Source organism: Chiloscyllium punctatum, chromosome 8, assembly GCF_047496795.1.
Source record: "Chiloscyllium punctatum isolate Juve2018m chromosome 8, sChiPun1.3, whole genome shotgun sequence".
Classification (NCBI taxonomy): domain Eukaryota; kingdom Metazoa; phylum Chordata; class Chondrichthyes; order Orectolobiformes; family Hemiscylliidae; genus Chiloscyllium; species Chiloscyllium punctatum.
Window position 1 is genome coordinate 87,459,157 of NC_092746.1, and position 21,796 is coordinate 87,480,952.

Here is a 21,796-nt window from a genome sequence, read left to right on the forward strand (position 1 = left end):
GCCAAAGTCTTTTCCCCAGGGTAGGAGAGTCCAAAAATAGAGGACAGAGGTTTAAGGTGAGAGGGGAGAAATTTAGAAGGGACCCAAGGGGCAACGTTTTCACACAGTGCATGGATGGAACTAGCTGCCATAAGAAGTGGTGGAGGCTGGTACAATTACAACATTGAAAAAGCATCTGGATGGGTATATGAATAGGAAGGATTTAGAGGGATATGGGCCAAGTGCTGGCAAATGGGATTAGATTAATTTAGGATATCTGGTGGGCATGGACAAGTTGGAGTAAAGGGTCTATTTCCATGCTGTACATGCCTCTGACTATAATCGGCAATGATGTGACGATGACTGCTTAGGATAATTGTAGATTTTGAAAGAACACGAGGAGCAAAAGTAAGGCATTCAATCCCGCAGCCCATTCCACCACTTATTAGATCATAGAATCATAGAATCTGTACAGTGTGGAAACAGCCCATTTGGCCCAACAAGACCACACCAACCCTCAGAGTAACCCACCTAGACCCATTCTCCTATCCTATTACTTTACATTTATCCTTGACTAATGTACCTAACCTACACATCCCTGAACACTATGGGCAATTTAGCATGGCCAATTCACCTAACCTGCACATCTTTGGATTGTGGGAGGAAACCATTACAAGTTATATTTCAACTCCAGCTGTTAGATGTTTAATGTTCTAACCTTTCTGTTTATTCATCAAATATTGGCCAATAAAGATTAGAAATCACTTTGCACTATGACAGTTAATTTTCCAATCATTTTAATTATACTTTAATCACTTAACCATAACCCAATCTAATTATAACTTTAAACCTAATCTAACTTTAAACTTGAGCTTAATCCTAGCCCTCAATCTAAGACCACCCATAGCATGGGGTAAATTCGTATCACTGTTATTATAGGATCATTTGTTCTGAAGACGAAGGGAAAAGCTATCTGAAAGAAATGGGCAATTGCACTGCATTTTCTATGTTTGTTAGTTGGTGCTTCTGACCAATTCTCAGGAACATTAACATGTACTGTACTTACGCAGTTTCAGAACCAATCCACTGATTGTGCCATTGTTCCCCTTACAAAAATGTAATTATGTACATTGTATACGCCTACTTATAGCAAACATCACTGCTTCGTGAGTAAATTCATCTATAATCTGGAAACAAATGATAGCTATTATCTGTTAAATGTCTTTATCCTCAAGTGAGTCATCATTCACATAAAGCATGAAAAGTAAATGATTCTACACTGAAAGTTCTTTCACAAAATCCCTAGAAGTGAAACTTTGTTACCTACAAGGTCTCTTCTACCAAATAATTTGTTCTTATTTGTGATAATGATGACCTAATTGTTGCTTTCTCTTTAATATTGCAGGTTCTTTACAATGCCAGTGGCTTTCTAGCAAAGAATCGAGACACTTTGCCAGCAGATATAGTCCTGTTGTTGAAATCATCTGACAATAAAATTACCAGGCAGGTTGTAACACACCCACTAACAAAATCAGGTAGGATTACCCAGACTTGCTTAACATACGCCAAAAATTGAGATTGTTTTTCACTTAAACATGCAAGTTTCAGTGAATAAGCCATTATAGACAATAGACAAATCCTGATGAAGGGCTTTTGCCCAAAACGTCGATTTCACTGCTCGTTGGATGCTGCCTGAACTGCTGTGCTCTTCCCGAAACGTCGATTTCACTGCTCGTTGGATGCTGCCTGAACTGCTGTGCTCTTCCAGCACCACTAATCCAGTATTTGGTTTTCAGCATCTGCAGTCATTGCTTTTACCACATAGGTGCAGGAGTAGGCCATTCTGCCCTTCGAGCCTGCACCACTATTCATTATGATCATGGCTGATCATCCTCAATCAGTATCCTGTTCCTGTCTTATTTCCATAAACCTTGATTCCACTATCCTTGAGAGCTCTATCCAACTCTTTCTTAAACAAATCCAGAGACTTGGCCTCCACTGCCTTCTGGGGCAGAGCATTCCACACAGCCACCACTCTCTGGGTGAAGAAGTTTCTCCTCATCTCTGTCCTGAATGGCCTACCCTTTATTTTTAAGCTGTGTCCTCTAGTCCGGGACTCAACCATCAGCGGAAACATGTTTACTGCCTCCAGAGTGTCCAGTCCTTTAATAATCTTATACGTCTCAATCAGATCCCCTCTCAGTCTACTAGACTCAAGCGTATACAAGCCTAGTCACTCCAATCTTTCAACATAAAATAGTCCCGTAATTCCAGGAATTGACCTCGTGAACCTACTCTGCATTCCCTTAATAGCCAGAATGTCTTTCCTCAAATTTGGAGACCAGAACTGCACACAATATTCCAGGTGCGGTTGCACCAGGGCCCTGTACAGCTGCAGAAGAAGCTCTTTGCTTCTATACTCAATCCCTCTTGTTATGAAGGCCAGCATGTTATTAGCTTTCTTCACTACCTGCTGTACCTACATGCTTGCCTTCATTGACTGGTGTACAAGAACACCCAGATCTTTTTGTACTGCCCCTTTACCTAACTTGACTCCATTTAGGTAGTAATCTGCCTTCCTGTTCTTGCCACCAAAGTGGATAACCATACATTTATCCACATTAAACTGCATCTACCATGCATCTGTCCACTCACCTAACCTGTCCAGATCACCCTGTAATCTCCTAACATCCTCCTCACATTTCACCCTGCCACCCAGCTTAGTATCATCAACAAATTTGCTAATGTTATTATTAATACCAGCTTCTATATCATTAATATATGTTGTAAAAAGCTGCAGTCCCAGCACTGATCCCTGCGGTACCCCACTGGTCACTGCCTGCCATTCCGAAAGGGAGCTGTTTATCACTACTCTTTGTTTCCTGTCAGCCAACCAATTTTCAAACCAAGTCAGTATTTTGCCCCCAATACCATGTGCCCTAATTTTGCTCACTAACCTCCTATGTGGGACTTTATCAAAGGCTTTCTGAAAGTCCAGTTACACTACATCCACTGGATCTTCCTTGTCCATCTTCAGAGTTACATCCTCAAAAAATTCCAGAAGATTAGTCAAGCATGATTTCCCCTTCATAACTCCATGCTGGCTCTGACCTATCCTGTGCTGAAAAATGTGTTGCTGGAAAAGCGCAGCAGGTCAGGCAGCATCCAAGGAGCAGGAGAACCGACATTTCAGGCATAAGCCCTTTTTCAGGAATCAAGTGAGGACTGCAGATGCTGGAGATCAGAGCTGAAAAATGTGTTGCTGGAAAAGCGCAGCAGGTCAGGCAGCATCCAAGGAGCAGGAGAATCAACGTTTCGGGCATAAGCACTTCTTCAGGAATCTGACCTATCCTGTTACTGCTATCCAGATGTGTCGTAATTTCATCCTTTATAATTGACTCCAGCATCTTTCCCACCAATGAGGTGGTCTATAACTGGTCTATAATTTCCTGCTTTCTCTCTTGCTTCTTTCTTAAAAAGTGGGACAACATTAGCCACCCTCCAATCCACAGGAACTGATCCTGAATCTATCGAACTCTGGAAAATAATCACCAACGCATCCACAATTTCTAGAGCCACCTCCTTTAGTACCCTGGGATGTAGACCATCAGGCCCCGGGGACTTATCAGCCTTCAGACTTAACAGTCTCTCCAACACCAATTCCTGGCAAATATAAATTCCCTTCAGTTCAGGTCCTTCAACCAATGCTACCTCTGGGAGATTGCTTGTGTCTTCTCCAGTGAACACAGATCTGAAGTACCAATTATAAACATGGTGCATGGAAACTTTTTGGGCAGCATGGTGGCTCCGTGGCTAGCACTGCTGCCTCATAGCGCCATTGACCCAGGTTCAATCCCACCCTCGGGTGACTGTGTGGAGTCTGCACATTCTCCCTGTGTCTGTGTGACTTCTGCCAGTGCTCCGGTTTCTACCTACAGCCCAAAGATGTGCAGGTTTGGTGGATTGGCCGTGCAATTGGAAGGGATGTGAAAGCTGTGTGGATTATGGGCATTATGAGGATTGATCTGGGTGAGGTGGTGTTTGGAGGGTCAGTACAGGATTCAATGAGCTGAATGGCCTCTTTTCCATGCTGTCAGGCTTCTACAATTTTGATTCATTGTCAATTCTTCACCTTCCTACGATATTCAAGTTCCAATTTATCATACTACCGATGAATTGGCAAACTAAAGTTTGGTCCATGTAGCTTGATTGTGTTCAATGCTATCTTCAATCTGATGTTTGCTAATGGAGTGAAGTTGTGTTGAAGAAGGGACCAGGTCAAAATGTTGATCTTCATTTTCTCATTCCTGATGCTAACTGATCCACCACAGAAATAGGAATTAAAAATAATATCAAAATTTCATAAGAGTCTTGCTTAAAAACAAATGATTTCATGGTGAATTGTTTAACCTTAAGTTAATGAAAATTAACACTGCAACATAACTGAAGCAGTGCTACGTGCTTTGAAAATAATTCAGGATCCAACACAGCAGTTCCTGTTTCCTGCACACTGTCAGATCAATGGTTCTCAAATGGTGTCAGCTGAAAGACCCTGCTTCAGGTAGGTGATTAATCAAAGACCCTCCCATTTAAATGATCACATATAACACTATAAGCAATGTTTCATTTAAGAATTGTAGGTACACATTTGCAAAGTACTTTGAACATCCTATGCATTGGTATAAATCCAATACACATATCTGATAGTGCAACCAGGGGGCAGGATTGTACATATCTGATAGTGCAAGCAGGGGGCAGGATTGCATATTTAAGGACAACAGCAATTACATCGAGGCCGAAGGGCCTTTACTGCGCTGTAATGTTCTAAAACAATCTGGAGAGCACAGAAAAGGATACAGCTGTTTATAAAATAGAACCAAACATGGAAAAATTGAAATTTGTGTTGGAGGAAAATTGGGACTGAGAGGGTGTGAATCTAAAATTGGGGGAGCAGATGAAGAGGAGGAGTCAACATTGGAGGTACGATGGGAATGAAAGAAAGGCAGACTGTGATTGGAGGAGCAGCAGAACTGAGGGAAAAAGGATCTGTGATTGGAGGAACAGCAGGACAGGGAGAGAGGGGTCCTGCGATTGGAAGAGCAGCAGGACTGGGAACAGTGAGCTTGAGCGGGATGGTGGGGCACCAGTGTGCCCTTTGGTAAAAAGCATGTGGTGAGAAGGGCAAGAGACAAGGAGTGAAACCTAGCCTTACTCGCCTGGAGAGACTGTTTAAAATGTTGAGAATCTTAAATTCCTCAGACAAAGTTTGTAGCAGGTGCCATGTTCCAGGTATTACTGAGAGTTCATTTCAGAAATCTCCAGATCAGAAATTTCAGGAAATGGGAAAATTTCCTCAGTAGCCAGTGAACCTGTGAAAGGAGTGGAGAGGGGGAGCTAGGGGTTGGGGCCAATACAATGTCTGATTGCCCCCCTTGGATTATTTTTATTTGTTCATAGCATGTGGGCATTTCTGGCTTAGCCAGCATTTAATGCTCATCCCTAATTGCCCTTGAGAATGTGTTGGCAAGTTGTATGTGTACACTCCCAATGCTGTTAGGGAGGGACTTTCAGAATTTGGCCCAGCAACAGTGTTTCCAAGCCAATTTGGAGTGTCATTTGCAGGGGAGCTTCAAATGGATGATGTTTCCATTCATCTGCTACCCTTGTCCTTCGAGGTGGTTGAGGGCTTGGCTTTGGAAGTTGCAGTTATTTGATGCTACGTGAGTTAATGCAATGCATCTCATAGACAGTACGCACTGCTGGCTGCTTTGTCCTGAAGAGCTGCAATGATGTAAGCAATTAATTCATCTTGTGTAGACCGCTGTCTTGTAGATGACACACAAGCTTTGAGCAGATAGGAAGTGAGCTACTTGTTGCAGAATTCCCAGCCTTTGACCTGCTTTTGCAGGCACAGTCTTGATATAGCTGGTTCAGGTTCAGTTTCTGGTCAATGGTCATCCCCAGGATGTTGTTAATTGGGGATTCAGTGATGGTAATGCCATTGAACATTGTGGGGTGATATAAAATTCTGTCTTGTGGAGATTACCATTGTCAAACGTTGTATGGTGTGAATGTTACTTGCCATTTATCAGGTTAGCCTGGATACATTTCAGACCTTGCCGCAATTTGGACACAGACCCCTTCAATATGTGAGGAGTTATGAATGATACTAGATTTTGTGCAATCCTCAGTGAGCATTCTTGTCTCTGACCTCATGATGGAGTGAAGTCACTGATGAAACAGTTGAAGATGATTGATCCTAGGAGACTTCCCTGAGGAACTCCTGCAGGGATGTCCTGGAGCAAATGAATGGATCTATAAGGTTGTTTTATGATCTATGACCAGTACATTCTTCAAGCGGTTTTCATACTTTGTCTATTTTCCTGAAGGTCTGAGCCCTCGTGGCCAGAAATGAAACTTAATCATCCCCATGGTCAGCATGTCATTCTTGTAGCAGGGGTCCTACAGACAATATGGAAATTGAGTTTGGGGCTAAGGGGAGAGTGATAGTAACCCACTCTGTGGCTGCCTGCAGGGTGCTGAGCAGCATGTAATGGAGATTGACTAATTGCTTGGCCTCAGGTTTTCCCTCCATATAAAGCATGGTCACCTGCCCCAGGAACAGTCAGCAGCAGTAATGCTGGGAATAGTGACCACTGCTGGAGATACACATGGAGAAACAGTGCATGACAGCCTTGCCACCCTCTCAAACAGGTCTGGGGAAGTGCCATGTTGCAGGTAATTGATAAGATGTGGTGGCACTTTTTGGGGGCAGCACTGTGCACAGGGAGCACCCTCCATGGGTTAAAAAGTGACCATCTAAGGTCACAGGAAAGGTGCACCTGCCATTAATAAAATGTAAGCAGCAATACTTAAAATCACTACCACAGTGGCTCAATTTGCCTCGGAGTATGCCTTTATGATGTGGGAGAATAGGCATTCTCCCAATCCCCTTCCCCGACTATTTTATAGCCTTCGCCACCCTGGCCTCACAGCGCAAGTTAAAATGTGTAAGGAGAGGGGGAATGAAACAATGTGAGGAGGCAGAGAACACACAGAATGGGTTGTCTGAGAGTCCTGAAAGTGGATGGAATGCAGTTCCCTAGCCATTTGAAATCCACCTCAATTAGAAATGAGAATCATAAATGTAATTAGTAAATGTAGATGCAGAAGTACAGAATTTGTGGGAAGAGTTACTTCAGGGCAATGTTCTGAATTGTCAACCTTGCTTCTGTTTACAGACACTATCTTCCTGATCCACTGAGACTTTCCAGCTTCTTTGCTTTCTTTTGAAATTTTAGGTTTCCATCCTCCACAGTAATTTGAGCTTTAATTTACACATCTACCCAATGTTTAAGGTTTGCAGGTATCTAGTTGGCTGAGTGTTAATGATCTGAACCACATAATGAATGGGTTAGGTTGCAGCCTCGCAACAGGCTCCTTCATAAATTGTAACTATTTTGGTGGAAATCATTTTGTAATACACATGCACTGTGAAAGGAAAGAGCTGACATTGGTTCCATCAACATTTATAACTCCAGCTGTGTCATGCGCTGTCAATCAATTTACACCAGAACTACATATATCGTGGGTTCTTTTATGTAATGCTATTCTATTCAGCTTCTGAAGTTATTCTGAAGTTATTCTCAATAACTTTTAAATTGTAGACTGGCTGGCTATGGATTGCCTGCAATTTAGGTTACGTTCACACCTCATTAGCTGCTGTTTCGAAACAGGTGACTGGGGAAATGAGCAATTAGCTCTAGAAACTAATGAGATAATCAATATCTGTTCAAAGAGGTTACAATTCAAAGACTTCTTGATCATTTTCGATGTATTGGTTCTTCTTCCTCATTTTTCTAAAGTCTTCCATTGCCTATTTGATATTGTCCACCCCCAGAGATTGCTGGGGATCTGGAAGATATTGCCTGGGATTATAGTTGAGGCAGGTAGCCTCACAACCTTTAAAAGTATTTAGATGAGTACTTGAAATGTCATAATATTCAAGGCTATGGGCCTAATGCTGGAAGATAGGACTAATATAGATGTAATGTGACTTTGGCGGTACAACCTTGATGGGCCAAATGGCCTCTTCTATACTGTATCATTCAATGATTTATATCCCATTATGACCTGTATCACACCAGATTTGAACAGACCATTCCACTTGCTTAGGCAATGAATAGCCATTCATAGAATCCTCACAGCACAAAGGGAAACCATTTGGCCCATCGAGTCTGCACCACACCTCCGAAGAACATCCCACCCAGACCTACCCCTACTCCTATCCCTGTACTCTGTATTTCTCATGGCTAATCCATTCAACCTGCACATCCTTGATCACTACAGTACAATTTAGCATGGTCAATCCACTTAACCTGCACATGTTTGGACTGTGGTTGGAAACAGGAACCCCTGGAGGAAAACCATGCAGGCACAGGGAGAATGTGCAAACTCCACACAGACAGGCTCCCAAGGCTGGAATCAAAACCAGGTCCATGATGCTGTGAGGCAACAGTGCTAACCACTGAGCCACCGTGCTGCTCCATTCACCTTCACGCAATCATTACATCCCTGGCTTACCCAAGAAAGTGCCAGGCTTGCAGGGTAGGATTTAATTGAGGTAGCAGGGGTACCTGTGAAAGCTGGGGGAGGGGCCTTTGGAAGCATCTTGGCAGCAGCATGCAGTTCAGTGACTGAGGCAGGCTACACCTAACATGGACAGGGACTCATCTTAAAGGAACTGCCGGCCTAACAAAGGCAGCCAGCCTAATAAAACAGAATGCAGACCATTGTTCCGGAAATATACTCTGAACTCGTTCTTGTTAAAAAGCATGTTCTTCAATTAGTAACCAACAACCAAATTCCTCTATTTTGAAATCCAAATACTGAAGGAGATGGCTCTAGAAGTCGTGGACACATTGATAATCATTTTCCAATGTTCTGCAGATTAAGGATCAGTTCCTGTGGATTGGAGGGTGGCTAATGTTGTCCCACTTTTCAAGAAAGGAGGGAGAAAGAAAACAGGGAATTAGTGTACCTGGACTTTCAGAAAGCCTTTGATAAAGTCCCACATAGGAGATTAGTGAGCAAAATTAGGGCACATGGTATTGGGGGCAAAGTACTGACTTGGTTTGAAAATTGGCTGGCTGACAGGAAGCAAAGATTAGTGATAAATGGGTCCCTTTCACAATGGCAGGCGGTGACCAGTGGGATACCACAAGGTTCAGTGCTGGGACCGCAGCTGTTTACAACATACATTAATGATATAGATGAAGGTATTAAAAATAATACTAACAGATTTGCTGATGACACAAAGTTAGGTGGCAGGGTGAAATGTGAGGAGAATGTTATGAGAATACAGGTGACTTGGACAGGCTAGGTGAGTGATGGATGCATGGCAGATGCAGTTTAATGTGGATAAATGTGTGGTTATCCACTTAGGTGGCAAGAACAGGAAGGCAGATTACTATCTAAATGGAGTCAAGTTAGGTAAAGGGGAAGTACAACGAGATCTAGGTGTTCTTGTACATCAATCAATGAAAGCAAGCATGTAGGTACAGCAGGCAGTAAAGAAAGCTAATGGCATGCTGGCCTTCACTAACAAGAGGAATTAAGTATTGGAGCAAAGAGGTCCTTCTGCAGCTGTATAGGCCCTGGTGAGACCGCACCTGGAGTGTTGTGTGCAGTTCTGGTCTTCAAATTTAAGGAGAGACATTCTGGCTATTGAGGCAGTGCAGCATAAGTTTCGGAATGGCAGGACTGTCACATATTGAAAGATCGGAGTGACTGGGCTTGTATACACTGAAGTTTAGAAGGATGAGAGGGGATCTGATTGAGACGTATAAGATTAATAAAGGATAGGACACTCTGGAGGCAGGAAGCATGTTTCCGCCGATGGGTGAGTCCAGAACCAGAGGACACTGTTTAAAAAATAAGTGGTAGGCCATTTAGAACAGAGTTGAGGAGAAACTTCTTCACCCAGAGAGTAATGGATATATGGAATGCTCTGCTCCAGAAGGCAGTGGAGGCCAAGTCTCTGGATACTTTCAAGAAAGAGTTGGATAGAGCTCTTAAAGATAATGGAATCAAGGGGATAAGGCAGGAACAGGATACTGATTGTGGATGTCAGCCATGATCATAATGAATGGTGGTGCTGGTTCGAAGGGCCGAATGGCCAACTCCTACACCTATTGTCTATTGTCAAATTCTATAAATGATATTTGAGTTCTAAACATTACACGCAGTTTATCTCACTGAGTACTAATGAAGTGCCAGCAAAAGTGGAAAGGGGCTCTTAATTGGTTAATTAAGAGGCTTGGTTGGGCTCCAGACACGGCCAGGAGATAGTGAGGACTGCAGAGAAGCCAGAGTCAATAAAGTGTGGTGCTGGAAAAAGCACAGCAGGTCACGCAGCATCTGAGAAGCAAGAGAGTCAATCTTTCGGACGTAACCCTTCATCAGGACAAGCCATCTATAACTTTCTCACCACTAGCAAGGTTTTGTGGTGACAAGACACCCGTTGTATTACTTTGCCAGTAGCGTCACAAATCTGAAGCACTGAAGACAAAAAGATCTTAACAGTAAGCCAGTTTGTATAGTTTTGGCAATGGGGGGGGGGGGAGGGTAGGATATTTGAATATTTTTAAGTGGAGATAGATTCTTGTTAGGCAAGGACTTCAAAGACTTTTGGGTGTTATGGATCATTGTGACTGGTAGAAAAGGCTTGAGAAGCTGAATCGCCTACTCCTGCTCCTAATTCATTGGCTGAAATGAAAATTCCACTCCTCCATGTCTTTCTGAATTCAATTTAATTTTATTTCTTACCTGTTATTCTGAGTGGTATCTATGTCCTATTTAACCTCATCGAAGAAAATCAACTTTAAATATGTTCTCTTTCTCTCATTCAGTACATTCAATACTAGGTAGTAGATAACAGTGTCAAGCTCCAGAGTTACTATGGCACAGGCCTTATTGCTGCAGCACTTTCATCCTCTCAGATTTGACCTGATTAAAATTAGGGCCATGAATTATTATAGATTTGGCAGGATCCAATTTTCTTCATTCAAGTAGTTTAAATCTCCAACTGGACAAGTTATCTTGGCTTCAGCTTTGGCAGCCCAATCATGATCCTGAATGATACAGGGCACTTTAACAACAACATACATTTCTGGGAGTTAGCTTACTGCTGAAATTACAATAAAACTCAGTTCATCTAAAAACTAATCACAGCTACGTCAGTAAACCTGAGTACAGCTAATCAAAGTGTGCCAAAAATCTGATACTCAGTTTCTTTATAATACTGATGGATTAAAACTGTGATCATGTCTGGACAATTATAAGACTTCTTCTTTATCATTTCCACACTTGCTTTTTTCATACTTCATGCATCACTGCATCAACATTTTAATGTGTTTCCATTCCTTTTTATCACCTGACCTTATTTCAGGTTCAAGCACACTGTTCACAAGTTGGCTAGGAGCGGATCAGCAGCCTGCTTTATAATTTTCCATTCGGGCTGGATAAAATATAAATACTTAGATTTATGTTGCACCTTTCACTACCTCAGAATATTCCAAGCACTTTCAAATGTTGTAACATAGGACACCTAACAACTCAATCTCAAAATCCCTAAAGTGCTGCGGAGCATTAGTAGCAGCTAAACTGTATTCAAACAACCTGTAACCTCACGGCCTGGCATATCCCTCACTCAATCATGACCATCAAGCCAAGGGACCAAGCTGGTTCAATGAAGAGTGCAGTAGGGCCTGCCAGGGCCAGCACCAGGTATATCTAAAAAGGATGTGTCAGCTATAACACAGGACTATTCACATGTGAAGGAGGATAAGCGGTATGTGTAAGCAATCCACAACCAATTGATCAGATCTAAACTCTGGTCGTGCCACTCAAGTCATTATTAATGGTGGATAATTGACCTTTTCACTACAGAAAGGGGCTTAATAAATATCCCCATTCTCAATAATGGGGGAGCCCAACACTTTTGTGTAAAATACAAGTCTGAAGTATTTGTAGCAATCTTCAGCCAAAGTGAGATTGCACAATTTTATCCTCACCTCCTCCTGAGGTCCCCAGCTTCACAAATGCCATCTATCAGCCAATTCAGTTCACTCTACATGTCATCAAGAAATGGCTGAAAGCACAGGATACTGCAAAGAATTTGGGCCTTGACAACATTCAACAATATTACTGAATATGTGTGCTCCAGAACTAACTGTACCCCTAGCAAAGCCGTTCTAGTAGATTTAGAAAACTGATTTCTACACAACAATGTATAAAATTGCAGACATATCCTATAGAGGAAAAGCAGGGCAAATCTAAACCAGACAATTATTGACCCATCAGTCTACTCATGATCATCAGGGATGATGGAAGGTGACATCAATAATGGATTTGCTGCATTAATAATCTGCTCACTGACACTCAGTTTGGGTTGGTGTGATAAAGGCAACATCTTCATCATACAGCTGTCCTTCAATGTCCAGCATCCCTTGACATTCAATAGCATTATTATAACTGAATCTGTAATTGTTAACATTCTATGTGCTATCATTTTCCAGAAACTGAACAGGACCGACCGTATAATAATCTGGCTGCAAGAGGCAAGAAATTCTGTGGTGAATAACTCATCTCCAGACTTCTCAAAGCCTGTGCACCATCTACAAGGCACATATCAGGAGTGTGATAGAATGGCCTCCACTTTCCTATATATTTGAAGCTTCAAAACCACTTGAAGGCTTGACTTTATTCAGGACAGAGCAGCCTGCTTGATTAGCACCTCATCTTCTGCCTTCAAAATTCACCTTTCTTTACTATTGTGCATTGGCAGCTGTGTGTACCATAAAAAGATGCATTGCCACAACTCAATAGGAATCCTTACTTAGCAACTTCCACACTCTCAAACCCTACCACTGAGAGGGACAAGAGTAGTATGGAAACACTAGCACCTGGAAGTTCCCTTCCAAACCACACATCATCATGACTTTGAAAATATAATACATTCCTTCACTATTACTGAACTCCCTTCATAACAGCACTTAGGATACACTTACACCACAAGGATAGCAGTCGTTCAAGAAGGCAGCTCACCACTCCCTTCTCCAGGACAATTTGGAATGCACAATAAATTCTGCCCTAGCCAACAGCACCCACATCCCTTTAATGACTAAAAAAAGTGACAGCCAATTACCATACAGTAAATTCCCAGTGATAGTAATATGAGAATGAATATGAGGAACAAATACTGGCCGGGAGAACAGGCAGCCAATCCACTTCCCCATTTTGCACCAAGTTTGAATTTTACTGCTACCTCCTAAGATCCCAGGTTCAATAGCAAGTGACGAAGTTAACAAGCACTAGGGAAAGGAACACAACTGAGGAAAGTCCTAAAGGATCCTTCTAAAATAAGCCTCATGATTGGCTAACCTTCTAACCTGTTAGAAGAACTAACAGGAGATCAACAAACAAAGTAAACGAATGGCATTTGTATGGATTTTCACAAACATTTAGAAATGCATTATATAATAAATTTATGGCAAATATATTGGAACACAGGATGAAAGGTAGTATGGCCACAGCAGAAAGAGGCTGTTATACCGTAACAAACAATGGGAAATGTATCTGAGTGAAACAATGTTGTAAGTGGTAATCATCAGGGACCTGTGTTATACCAGCTTCTTAATAATATGTACAACTCATCATTGGTCTGCTCTTTCGAATTGAAGTAACAATTTCAAATTTTTGCTGACAGCATCACATTGTGATGCAGATTGAAAGATCCAGCAGGAGGATATAGATAGATCAGCAAGATGGACAGATAGTTAGCATATCCAATTGCTAGAGAAATGGGAATTAAGACAGTATAGCTCATTTTATGGTTATGTTAATGGATCAGTATTCAAAAGACCTGAACTAATGACAACATCAGATCAAAATCCAACCAAGCATTCTTAAAAAATGGTGGAATAAAACTGTTAAGTTAGATTTTAAGCTCCTCCACCAACTAGTTTGAATCAGCATGTAAAATCCTGGTGGCCTTTCCACCATCGACTCATCAGCTCCTCATCTGTCTGAAATTTTAAAGAGCTTGTGGAGGTGTCAAATTGGTCTGCCCAGTCTTATTTCTAATGAGTCACTTAACAGATCAATTAATAGTTACTTAAGGGCCTCGCATCATCCATATCTCTAATTTAGCTGCTGCAGGGCAGGCCAGTGTGATAAAGGGACCCAGGCAGCTTTAGTTGCCAAGGATTGGGTTGGGAAGGTTGGCGTTGGGGAGGCTTTCTGTCTTAACATTCAAGACAGATTGGAGGTACCTCGTAAAGCATGTATGGCCATCCTCCCCTTTAATGCTCCCCCCACTGTCTGGTATGAGATTTCCAACACCGCTCCATCCTCTGCCCTATCCGATGTAGCTTTTAGTTATTTTTGTTGTACGCAAAGGTAGATAGGATGAAAAGGTAAATGAATTCATCAACAGATTTCTGCTATATTATGAATGTGTTATGAGCCCACCTTATCATAATACTGGACAAGTCAGATTGCAGAATGAAATCCACCTTGATATACCATATATTTAATTTTTGCAGTTAGTTAATTTAATAGTTAGTCAAAGAAACATTTACTCAAGACTGCATATATTCTTGAATAACAGAAAATAGGTTTGTTACACATAAGAAAAAATAAACAAATATTTGTACAGAAGACAGAAGAATCTTGACATAAACATAAAACAACCTAACTTTTAACTTATTCCCAATGCTATCCTTTTATAGATACTCAGTTGCAAAGACATATCATTTCTATCCCAGCATTTTAAATCTTTACTGAAATAACTCTTCCAAATTTCTTCCCCTTGGATAACATAATAAAATAAATAGCTGCAGATGCTGAAGATCTGAAATAAAAACAGAAAAGGCTGGAAAAGCTCAGCAGGTGTGGCAGAATGTGTGAAAAGAAAGCAAGTTAACATCTGAGTGTAGTGCTCCTTCTGCAGAACTCACTGGGTTTGTCCAGAAATTTCTTTCCTTAAGACCACAAGAACATTTTTGATACGATTTATTTCTATGTCTGTTGGCATGAACCTTTTACAAAGTTGCCTAAACTTGCACAATTCCAACAACATGACTTTTATTCAAGCTCTCCTGGTTTGGAAGCTCCATAGACTATACACCACTTATGCTGAAGTGACAGGTTCCCCCGAACAGAAACTGAAACCTCTTCTCTGATGTTGAAATAAAACTAATGCTTTGTTTTTTTTCCCCCTCAACCTGCCATAAACTCAGCAGTATAAACAATACCTCCAATAACACTTCAGGTGTCTGCTAGACAGCCAACTGAAGTTGCACTTCATTAGGTACAGTGCAGGAGCTAAGACCAAAAAGGTCAGAATGAGGGTATGATGGGGAGAATCAATGGTCGGTGTGCCAAAGCTCAGGGTCAAGTTAGTCGACTGAATGGAGGTGTTCTGCAGAAGTGGTAACCCAATACTGTATGCAGTTTCTCATTGGAGAATTGACTGTGTCATCTATTATTTTCACATTCATCTTTTATTTTGTCCTAGGAAATCTGTCTCATTCCAGAGGAAAAGGTGCAACTGTCCCTCGAGTTCGAACTCCTCAGCATGCTACCAACCACTCAAAGGTACACCAGAGGCTTTGAGTATTCTCTGTAATTCTGAGCTGTGCTTTTGACTACAATGTGTTCCATATCATCTAATTTCTGTGCAATAATGAATTAACTGTAATGGACCAGGTTTGGCAGACTGAACCAGAGGTGGTGGTGATGGAAATTATGAAGTTAGCTAAATCGGCAGGAAGGGAACAAACTGGGGAATGCCGACAGAATCAATCCAAGGTCTCGGCTGGTAGCTGCACAGACATACAGACCAAACCTGGAGGCTGAGAATTATGCCATAAAATATTAGTTCTGAAGATGTTAATGTTCATTTTATATTGGTACCACCCATTCTACTGATGTCACAGTAGGTAGAGACACAGAGCTCTGGTCTACCTTTCAGACAGAGTAGATGTATCTGTACCAGTTCCTCAAAGTCCTAGTAATTATGCCTGACCAAATGTAGTTAGGTTTATTGCTACAATATAGTAAACCTTCTTGTTATTTCAGAACAGTTGCCTCTTTTGTTTGAGGTTATGTATTCTCCACAGCTAAGCCTAGTTGGGCCTGAGACAAAGCAAAGATAAAGAAAAACTGTTGGCAGTGAACTACCTCAAACAACACTGAGCCAGCACCACATAATGGTAGAGGTGATAAAAATCAGAAGGTACCAGGAGTGGCCATTTAGGGAAAATATCACATGAACAAATCTTCAAGGGCTCTGAGAGAAAGTTGCAAGGGGCTTTTGCACCATTTCAAACCTCAAATTGATCGGTGAGTCATGACCTCTCTGTAACTCACAATAATTTCATACAAAGATGATTTTTAAGCCAGAAGTGACAAATTAATCTTTTTAACATAGAAATGTTGCTACAACAAAGCAGTTTAGACTGCTTCAGCTTAGCATTGGTATTGCTTATTAACACCGTATTTGCACAACTAAATAGGACAGAATTCCTCCTGTATTTCATCTCACAAATGGTATGACAGGATTTTGATGAATTTGTTTTAGTTCAGGAACTGTATTAATCTTTGTCAGAGGTCAGACTTTAAATTTAATGGCATCATTGCAGCCTATATCGTGACCAATATTATCATTACACTTACATCTGTGGAGTGTCATTCTTAATAAGACATTCAGAATAAGTAAAATGAGTTACATATTGCTGACTTATTCAACAATCACTGTGGATGAGATGTAATGAAACAGCCTTTTAAGTTTTAGGCATTACTGAGGGCCATTAACTCAAGTTACTGGGTTGTGATTATGATGTTTTAAGGCCAGTACACGCTGCATTTAAATGTTCAATCGTGGTAATTTAAACAAAATTGTTAAAAAAAGAATTTGTTGGCCCCAGTGCCTTGAAATGTATTTTATGTTAATGGAGACCTTAAACATTAATTGTTTGCATCTTGGTAGATCAATATTTCTTAAAGGTGGTCAAGCCTAATCTGCAGAGCCTTTAGTTAGAAAAAAAAATCAATGATGGCTCAGTTTTGTGACTTATTCCTGAAGGAAACTCAATTGTTTTGTTTTTTTGCCCAGTATTAATCAGCCTATTGGAGAAGTTGGCAGATAGCATGAGGTCTGTCTATAGAGCTGACAGAATTGCAGCACCTGTAAGGCTGCATCTTATAAAGACCGTTAAAAGTCAGGCTTAATTTGTGTTGCTATTATAAGGTAAGCTGCTGGAAATCTATTATGCTATGCCAAGCAATATTGTGACTGTGTCATTTTCATCAAGTGTCATGGAGGGTTTCTCTCCACAAGGCCTGGCAAATTTTGTCAAGCAAATATCCCAAACTCACCTCATTCATTACCTACTACACACCTTCTTGTCTGAGACTAGCCTGATTCTTCAACAAGCTGGATGTACCCACCATCACTAGGATATCACTGGATCCCTGGCACCAATGCCATCTTTAAAAGGTTGTTCTGCGCTTGATCAAGCATAGACAATGTGGAGGTGCACTGCCCAGTTCATGACATTTGCCCCCATCATGGCAGATAACAGGAAGTCGGTACACTGCTTTAAGGTTGAGGATCTGGTGATCCTGGTGGATAGGTAGCTACCCTCTTCCCCCAGGACTGCCAGAGGATTCCGAAGCATCGGACCCTGCCTACTAAGTCCAAGTTTGTCATGCGGATCAGTGTGGTCTAAAGCATCTGGAGAAACAAGCAGCAATACCATAGGAAGATATTGGACCTTTGCTGCTCCACCAGGGTAAGAGCCAACATCTTCTCTCTGCTACCTCATACGCAGTATCGAAGGCAATGCACCGACTTCTAACTATTGCCTGCAAAATCATCTGTCACTCGTTCTCACCCAACACCCCACACTATTAACTCTGTATGGCCTCTGTGCTGCCTATTCAGCCACAGCTCACCACCTTTCCACCTCATTATCAGGGGTGCCACCCACTTTCATGTCACTCAAACCCTCCCTTTCTCTGTTTCCAAAAGAAAACAGCCAGCTAAGACAGGTGATGCAGGCACCATATTTGGCGCCTCAGGCTCTACAAAGAAAGGATACTGAGCATGATGCCCTAAGTGGCTGACTGACTATGCCCAAGCCGCTGGACCAAAAATGGATGCTGCTCTTGACTAACTGTGCCAGGATTTCCTGACTGAAAACTGTCTCCGTTGACTTGACTGAGGACTCCACGGGGTATCTTCTTGCAGCATACAGAGTGTGTCTGGCACATACACAACTGGCAGATGGTGCGGGTGTGAGATTAATGTCACCCAGTGCCATACAACAACATGCCCACCTTTTTGACTAATGGCTGCTGACCTGCTTGCCTGGCTTTGTCTGTGCTAAATTGAAAGCAAAGACAGAAGTACTGTGAGCCTTTAAAGTAGAGTTGAGGGGATGAAGCTCTAAAATCTAAGGCAAGGTCGAGATGCTGTATGCATCCAGGTAGGCACAAAATGAGCGGGTGCTAAGAGAGCAAGTGAGGATCCTGAAATGTAGCATGGTTCAGTCCATTGGCCAGGTGCCTGTCCCTACTGCAGCATTAGAATGAAAAGTTTCAGTGTACACCAAAGTACATCATTAAAGTAGAGTGCAGTAAGTGGATCAGGAATGTACCATGATGATGCCGAGAGGCTGCCATGTCAGATGCCAGAGGCTGCAGACATTATGTGTTTGCAGCTGCTGCCCATGGACCATGCCCTGAGGTGTTGGTGCTGTGTGTCCAAGATGGAGGTCTGGAGAAGCAGGCAATGAGCTGCACCGACCAAGTACCCACTCGGACTATCATGTCAGGAAGTTTGAGCCTGTAGTTTCTATCCAGTGGGTGGCAGAATGCAAGACTGCATATTAATGAGGCAAGATTAATCAATTTGGAACTGAGCGATAATTCCTGTTAACAGGCCTCTGGAAGTTCACTTGCAGGAATCTTGGCTCAACCTCTGGAACTTGGTTGGATAATGTGATGTATTGGTCTTGCCATTGAGAAAGGCCTCCCATTCTCCAAAATTGCTCGTCATAGCCAATATCATTTAGGGCCTTGGAAGATTCCTTTCAAAGTCTTTCTGATTACTGAAAATCTGTCAGCTCAGCCATTAAAAAAGTAAATGTGAACAAATTCCTTTCAGCTAACTGCAGAACTAAGACTCTCCAATCAAACAACAATTGAAATTGTCCAACTTAACAGCCGCAGCCTTTCATAATCAGTTTATCATGGACAAGCCAAAGACTGATTCAAATATGCTTTTTTAACTTAAACCTTTTTGGCAATCATCTTTCATTTCAAATCTGTGCTTATGTATATATTTATCATATTTTATTATCTTTCCCATTTCAGAGCTAATAAACTCACTCTTTCTTTAACTCATAGCCTAATTAAAATGGCTCCTTTTATACTGTAAATATATTTTGGACTAGGGAAAGATAACCATAGGATCCCAAAGATCCTTTTTAAATTAACCCAAACTAGGCTTCACTGAGCAGGTTATTGCTGAGCAATTGCTGAGCTAGACAGCAGGTGAGACCTTCCGTCATGTTCCTGATGATCAAGAGTAGACTGCTGGGGTAGTAATTGGTTGAGTTGGATTTGTCCAGCTTTTTGTGCACAAGACGTTGTTGGTAGTTGCCAGAGTTGTAACTGTACTGAATAGCTTGGCTGGGGCAGTGGCAAATTCTGAAGCAAATTCTGACAAATCTTCAGTACTTTTGCCAGAATGTTGTCAGGGCCCATAGCCTTTGCAGTACCCAGTGTCTCCAACCATTTTCTGATATCACGTGGGATGAGTCGACTTGGCTGAAGACTGGTATCTGTAATGCTGGGAACCACTGGAGGAGGCTGAGATGAATCATCCACTTTGCACTTCTGGGTGAAGATTGCTGGATGGATTTTTCTTTTCTATATAATTAGTGTCATGCATACTACTATATCAAGGTTCTTTGTCAGTCATGTTTCTGAAGGTCCTTCTTTCCTCTGAGTTTATCCTGTGGCATGAAGAATTCATCTCTGCACTTTTAGGGCATAATCACTTAACTGAAATGTTCTTCAACTGAACTATACAATTTAAAGGGTATCCAAACGACAAAGTCATAACACCATTCCAATTAGATTTTCTTGCATTGAAAATATTCAATAAAATCATTCTCCTAATTAAATTATATTTAAGATTTACTGCAGAATTTATTTGGTGAATTTGAGGAATATATAAAGTGATTTCCATACCCCTTAATATTCTCAACTAATAAAGAATTCAGTTACAGAAAATGTTGGAAATGCAGAGCAGGTTTGGCAGCATCTGTTAAGAGAGAAATAAAACTAAGGGACCAAATGGTACAAGGGGAGTCAGGGACCTGATCAGAATCTCCATTTGGTTCATCTTGCCTACACCAGCTCTTCAAACACAACATTTCCAGGTTACCATCTCCTGCTTTTTCCAGATAACCTTACACACTTATTTCTATCCAAATAATCATCCAATCTCTCTTGAATACCTCAATTGAACCTCACTTGCAGGCAGTGCATTCCATACCCTAAACCCTCGCTTTCTGACGATACTATTGTTAGTTATGCACATCACTTCGTATCAGTCCTCTTTCATTCTTGTTCTTTCTGTGAGCCGGAACAACTTCTCACCATCTACTCTATCCAGCCCACTCATTCGATAAAAAGCAGGTCTTGAGCTCGCACTTATCAGCAGCAGGTCATGCCCAGCAATTTTGCTTCACTCTCCACAAGTGCTGTCTGATCCAGGATTTTCCAGTATTTTCAGTCTTCAGATTTGCAATGTCGCAGTATGTTGCTTTCATAAGAATCTGTTTAGCACAGTCCTGTAAATCTCAATTGTCCCAGCTTCTACCAAACCTTAAAACTATAAGATATAGGGAGTAGAATATGGCTATTCCGTCCTCTGAGTCTGCTCCGTCATTCGATCATGGCTGATATGTTTCTCAACCGCATCCGCCTGACTTTCCCTGCAACCCTTGATCTTCTTACCAATCAAGAGCCTTTATATCTCTGTCTTAAATACATTCAATTAGTTATCCTATTAGCCTTCTGTGGCATTAAATTGCACATATATCACCCTCTGGCTGAAGAAATTCCTCTTCATTTCAGTTCTAAAAGGTTGTCCCTTCACCTGAGACTCTGCCTTCGGGTACAAGTCTCTCCTACTAATGGAAACATCTTCTCCACATCCACTCTATCCAGGCATCTCAGTATTCTGTAAGTTTCCACCAGATGCCACCTTATCCTTCTAAACCCCATTGAATAGAGACTCAGAGAACATAACTGCTCCTTCACTTCCAGATCATTCTTGCAGACCTCCTCTGGACCCCTTCCAAAGCCAACATGTCTTTCCTTAGATTAAGGGCCCAAAACTGCTCACAATATTGCATCTGTCATAGTTTTGTTTGCGTTCAATAATTGTGGCAATTTCCCCAAGGTTCTGGGACACGTCCTGGGATGCCTTTTCTATATCAAAGACACTAGAGAAGGAAACACATTCCTGGTGTGGTATTGTTGCATCTATGCACCAAAGACATCTTTGAAAGCAGTTCCAGTGAAATCAGTGTCCCTAGGTCTTGGGCTGTTGCTCTTCCTCTGTCTTCACCATTGCCTTGATCTCTTCAGCTATGCATTACATAAACAGGGGATCATCGTGGGTAGGTGACACAGTAGATAAGGTGAGCACAGAAAGGATAATAATTCTAATTTT

At 41.6% G+C, this 21,796-nt stretch overlaps 1 protein-coding gene across 4 annotated transcripts in view; it reads left to right on the forward strand.

Annotated features, from left to right (window-relative positions):
- myo3a (myosin IIIA) overlaps positions 1-21,796 on the forward strand; it is a 444,520-nt gene that overhangs the window by 286,017 nt on the left and 136,707 nt on the right. For all 4 annotated transcript variants that reach the window (XM_072575981.1, XM_072575982.1, XM_072575984.1 and 1 more), the window contains exons 22-23: positions 1,385-1,514; positions 15,560-15,639. In XM_072575981.1, the coding sequence (XP_072432082.1) occupies positions 1,385-1,514; positions 15,560-15,639 (210 nt within the window). The remainder of the gene's footprint in view (positions 1-1,384; positions 1,515-15,559; positions 15,640-21,796) is intronic.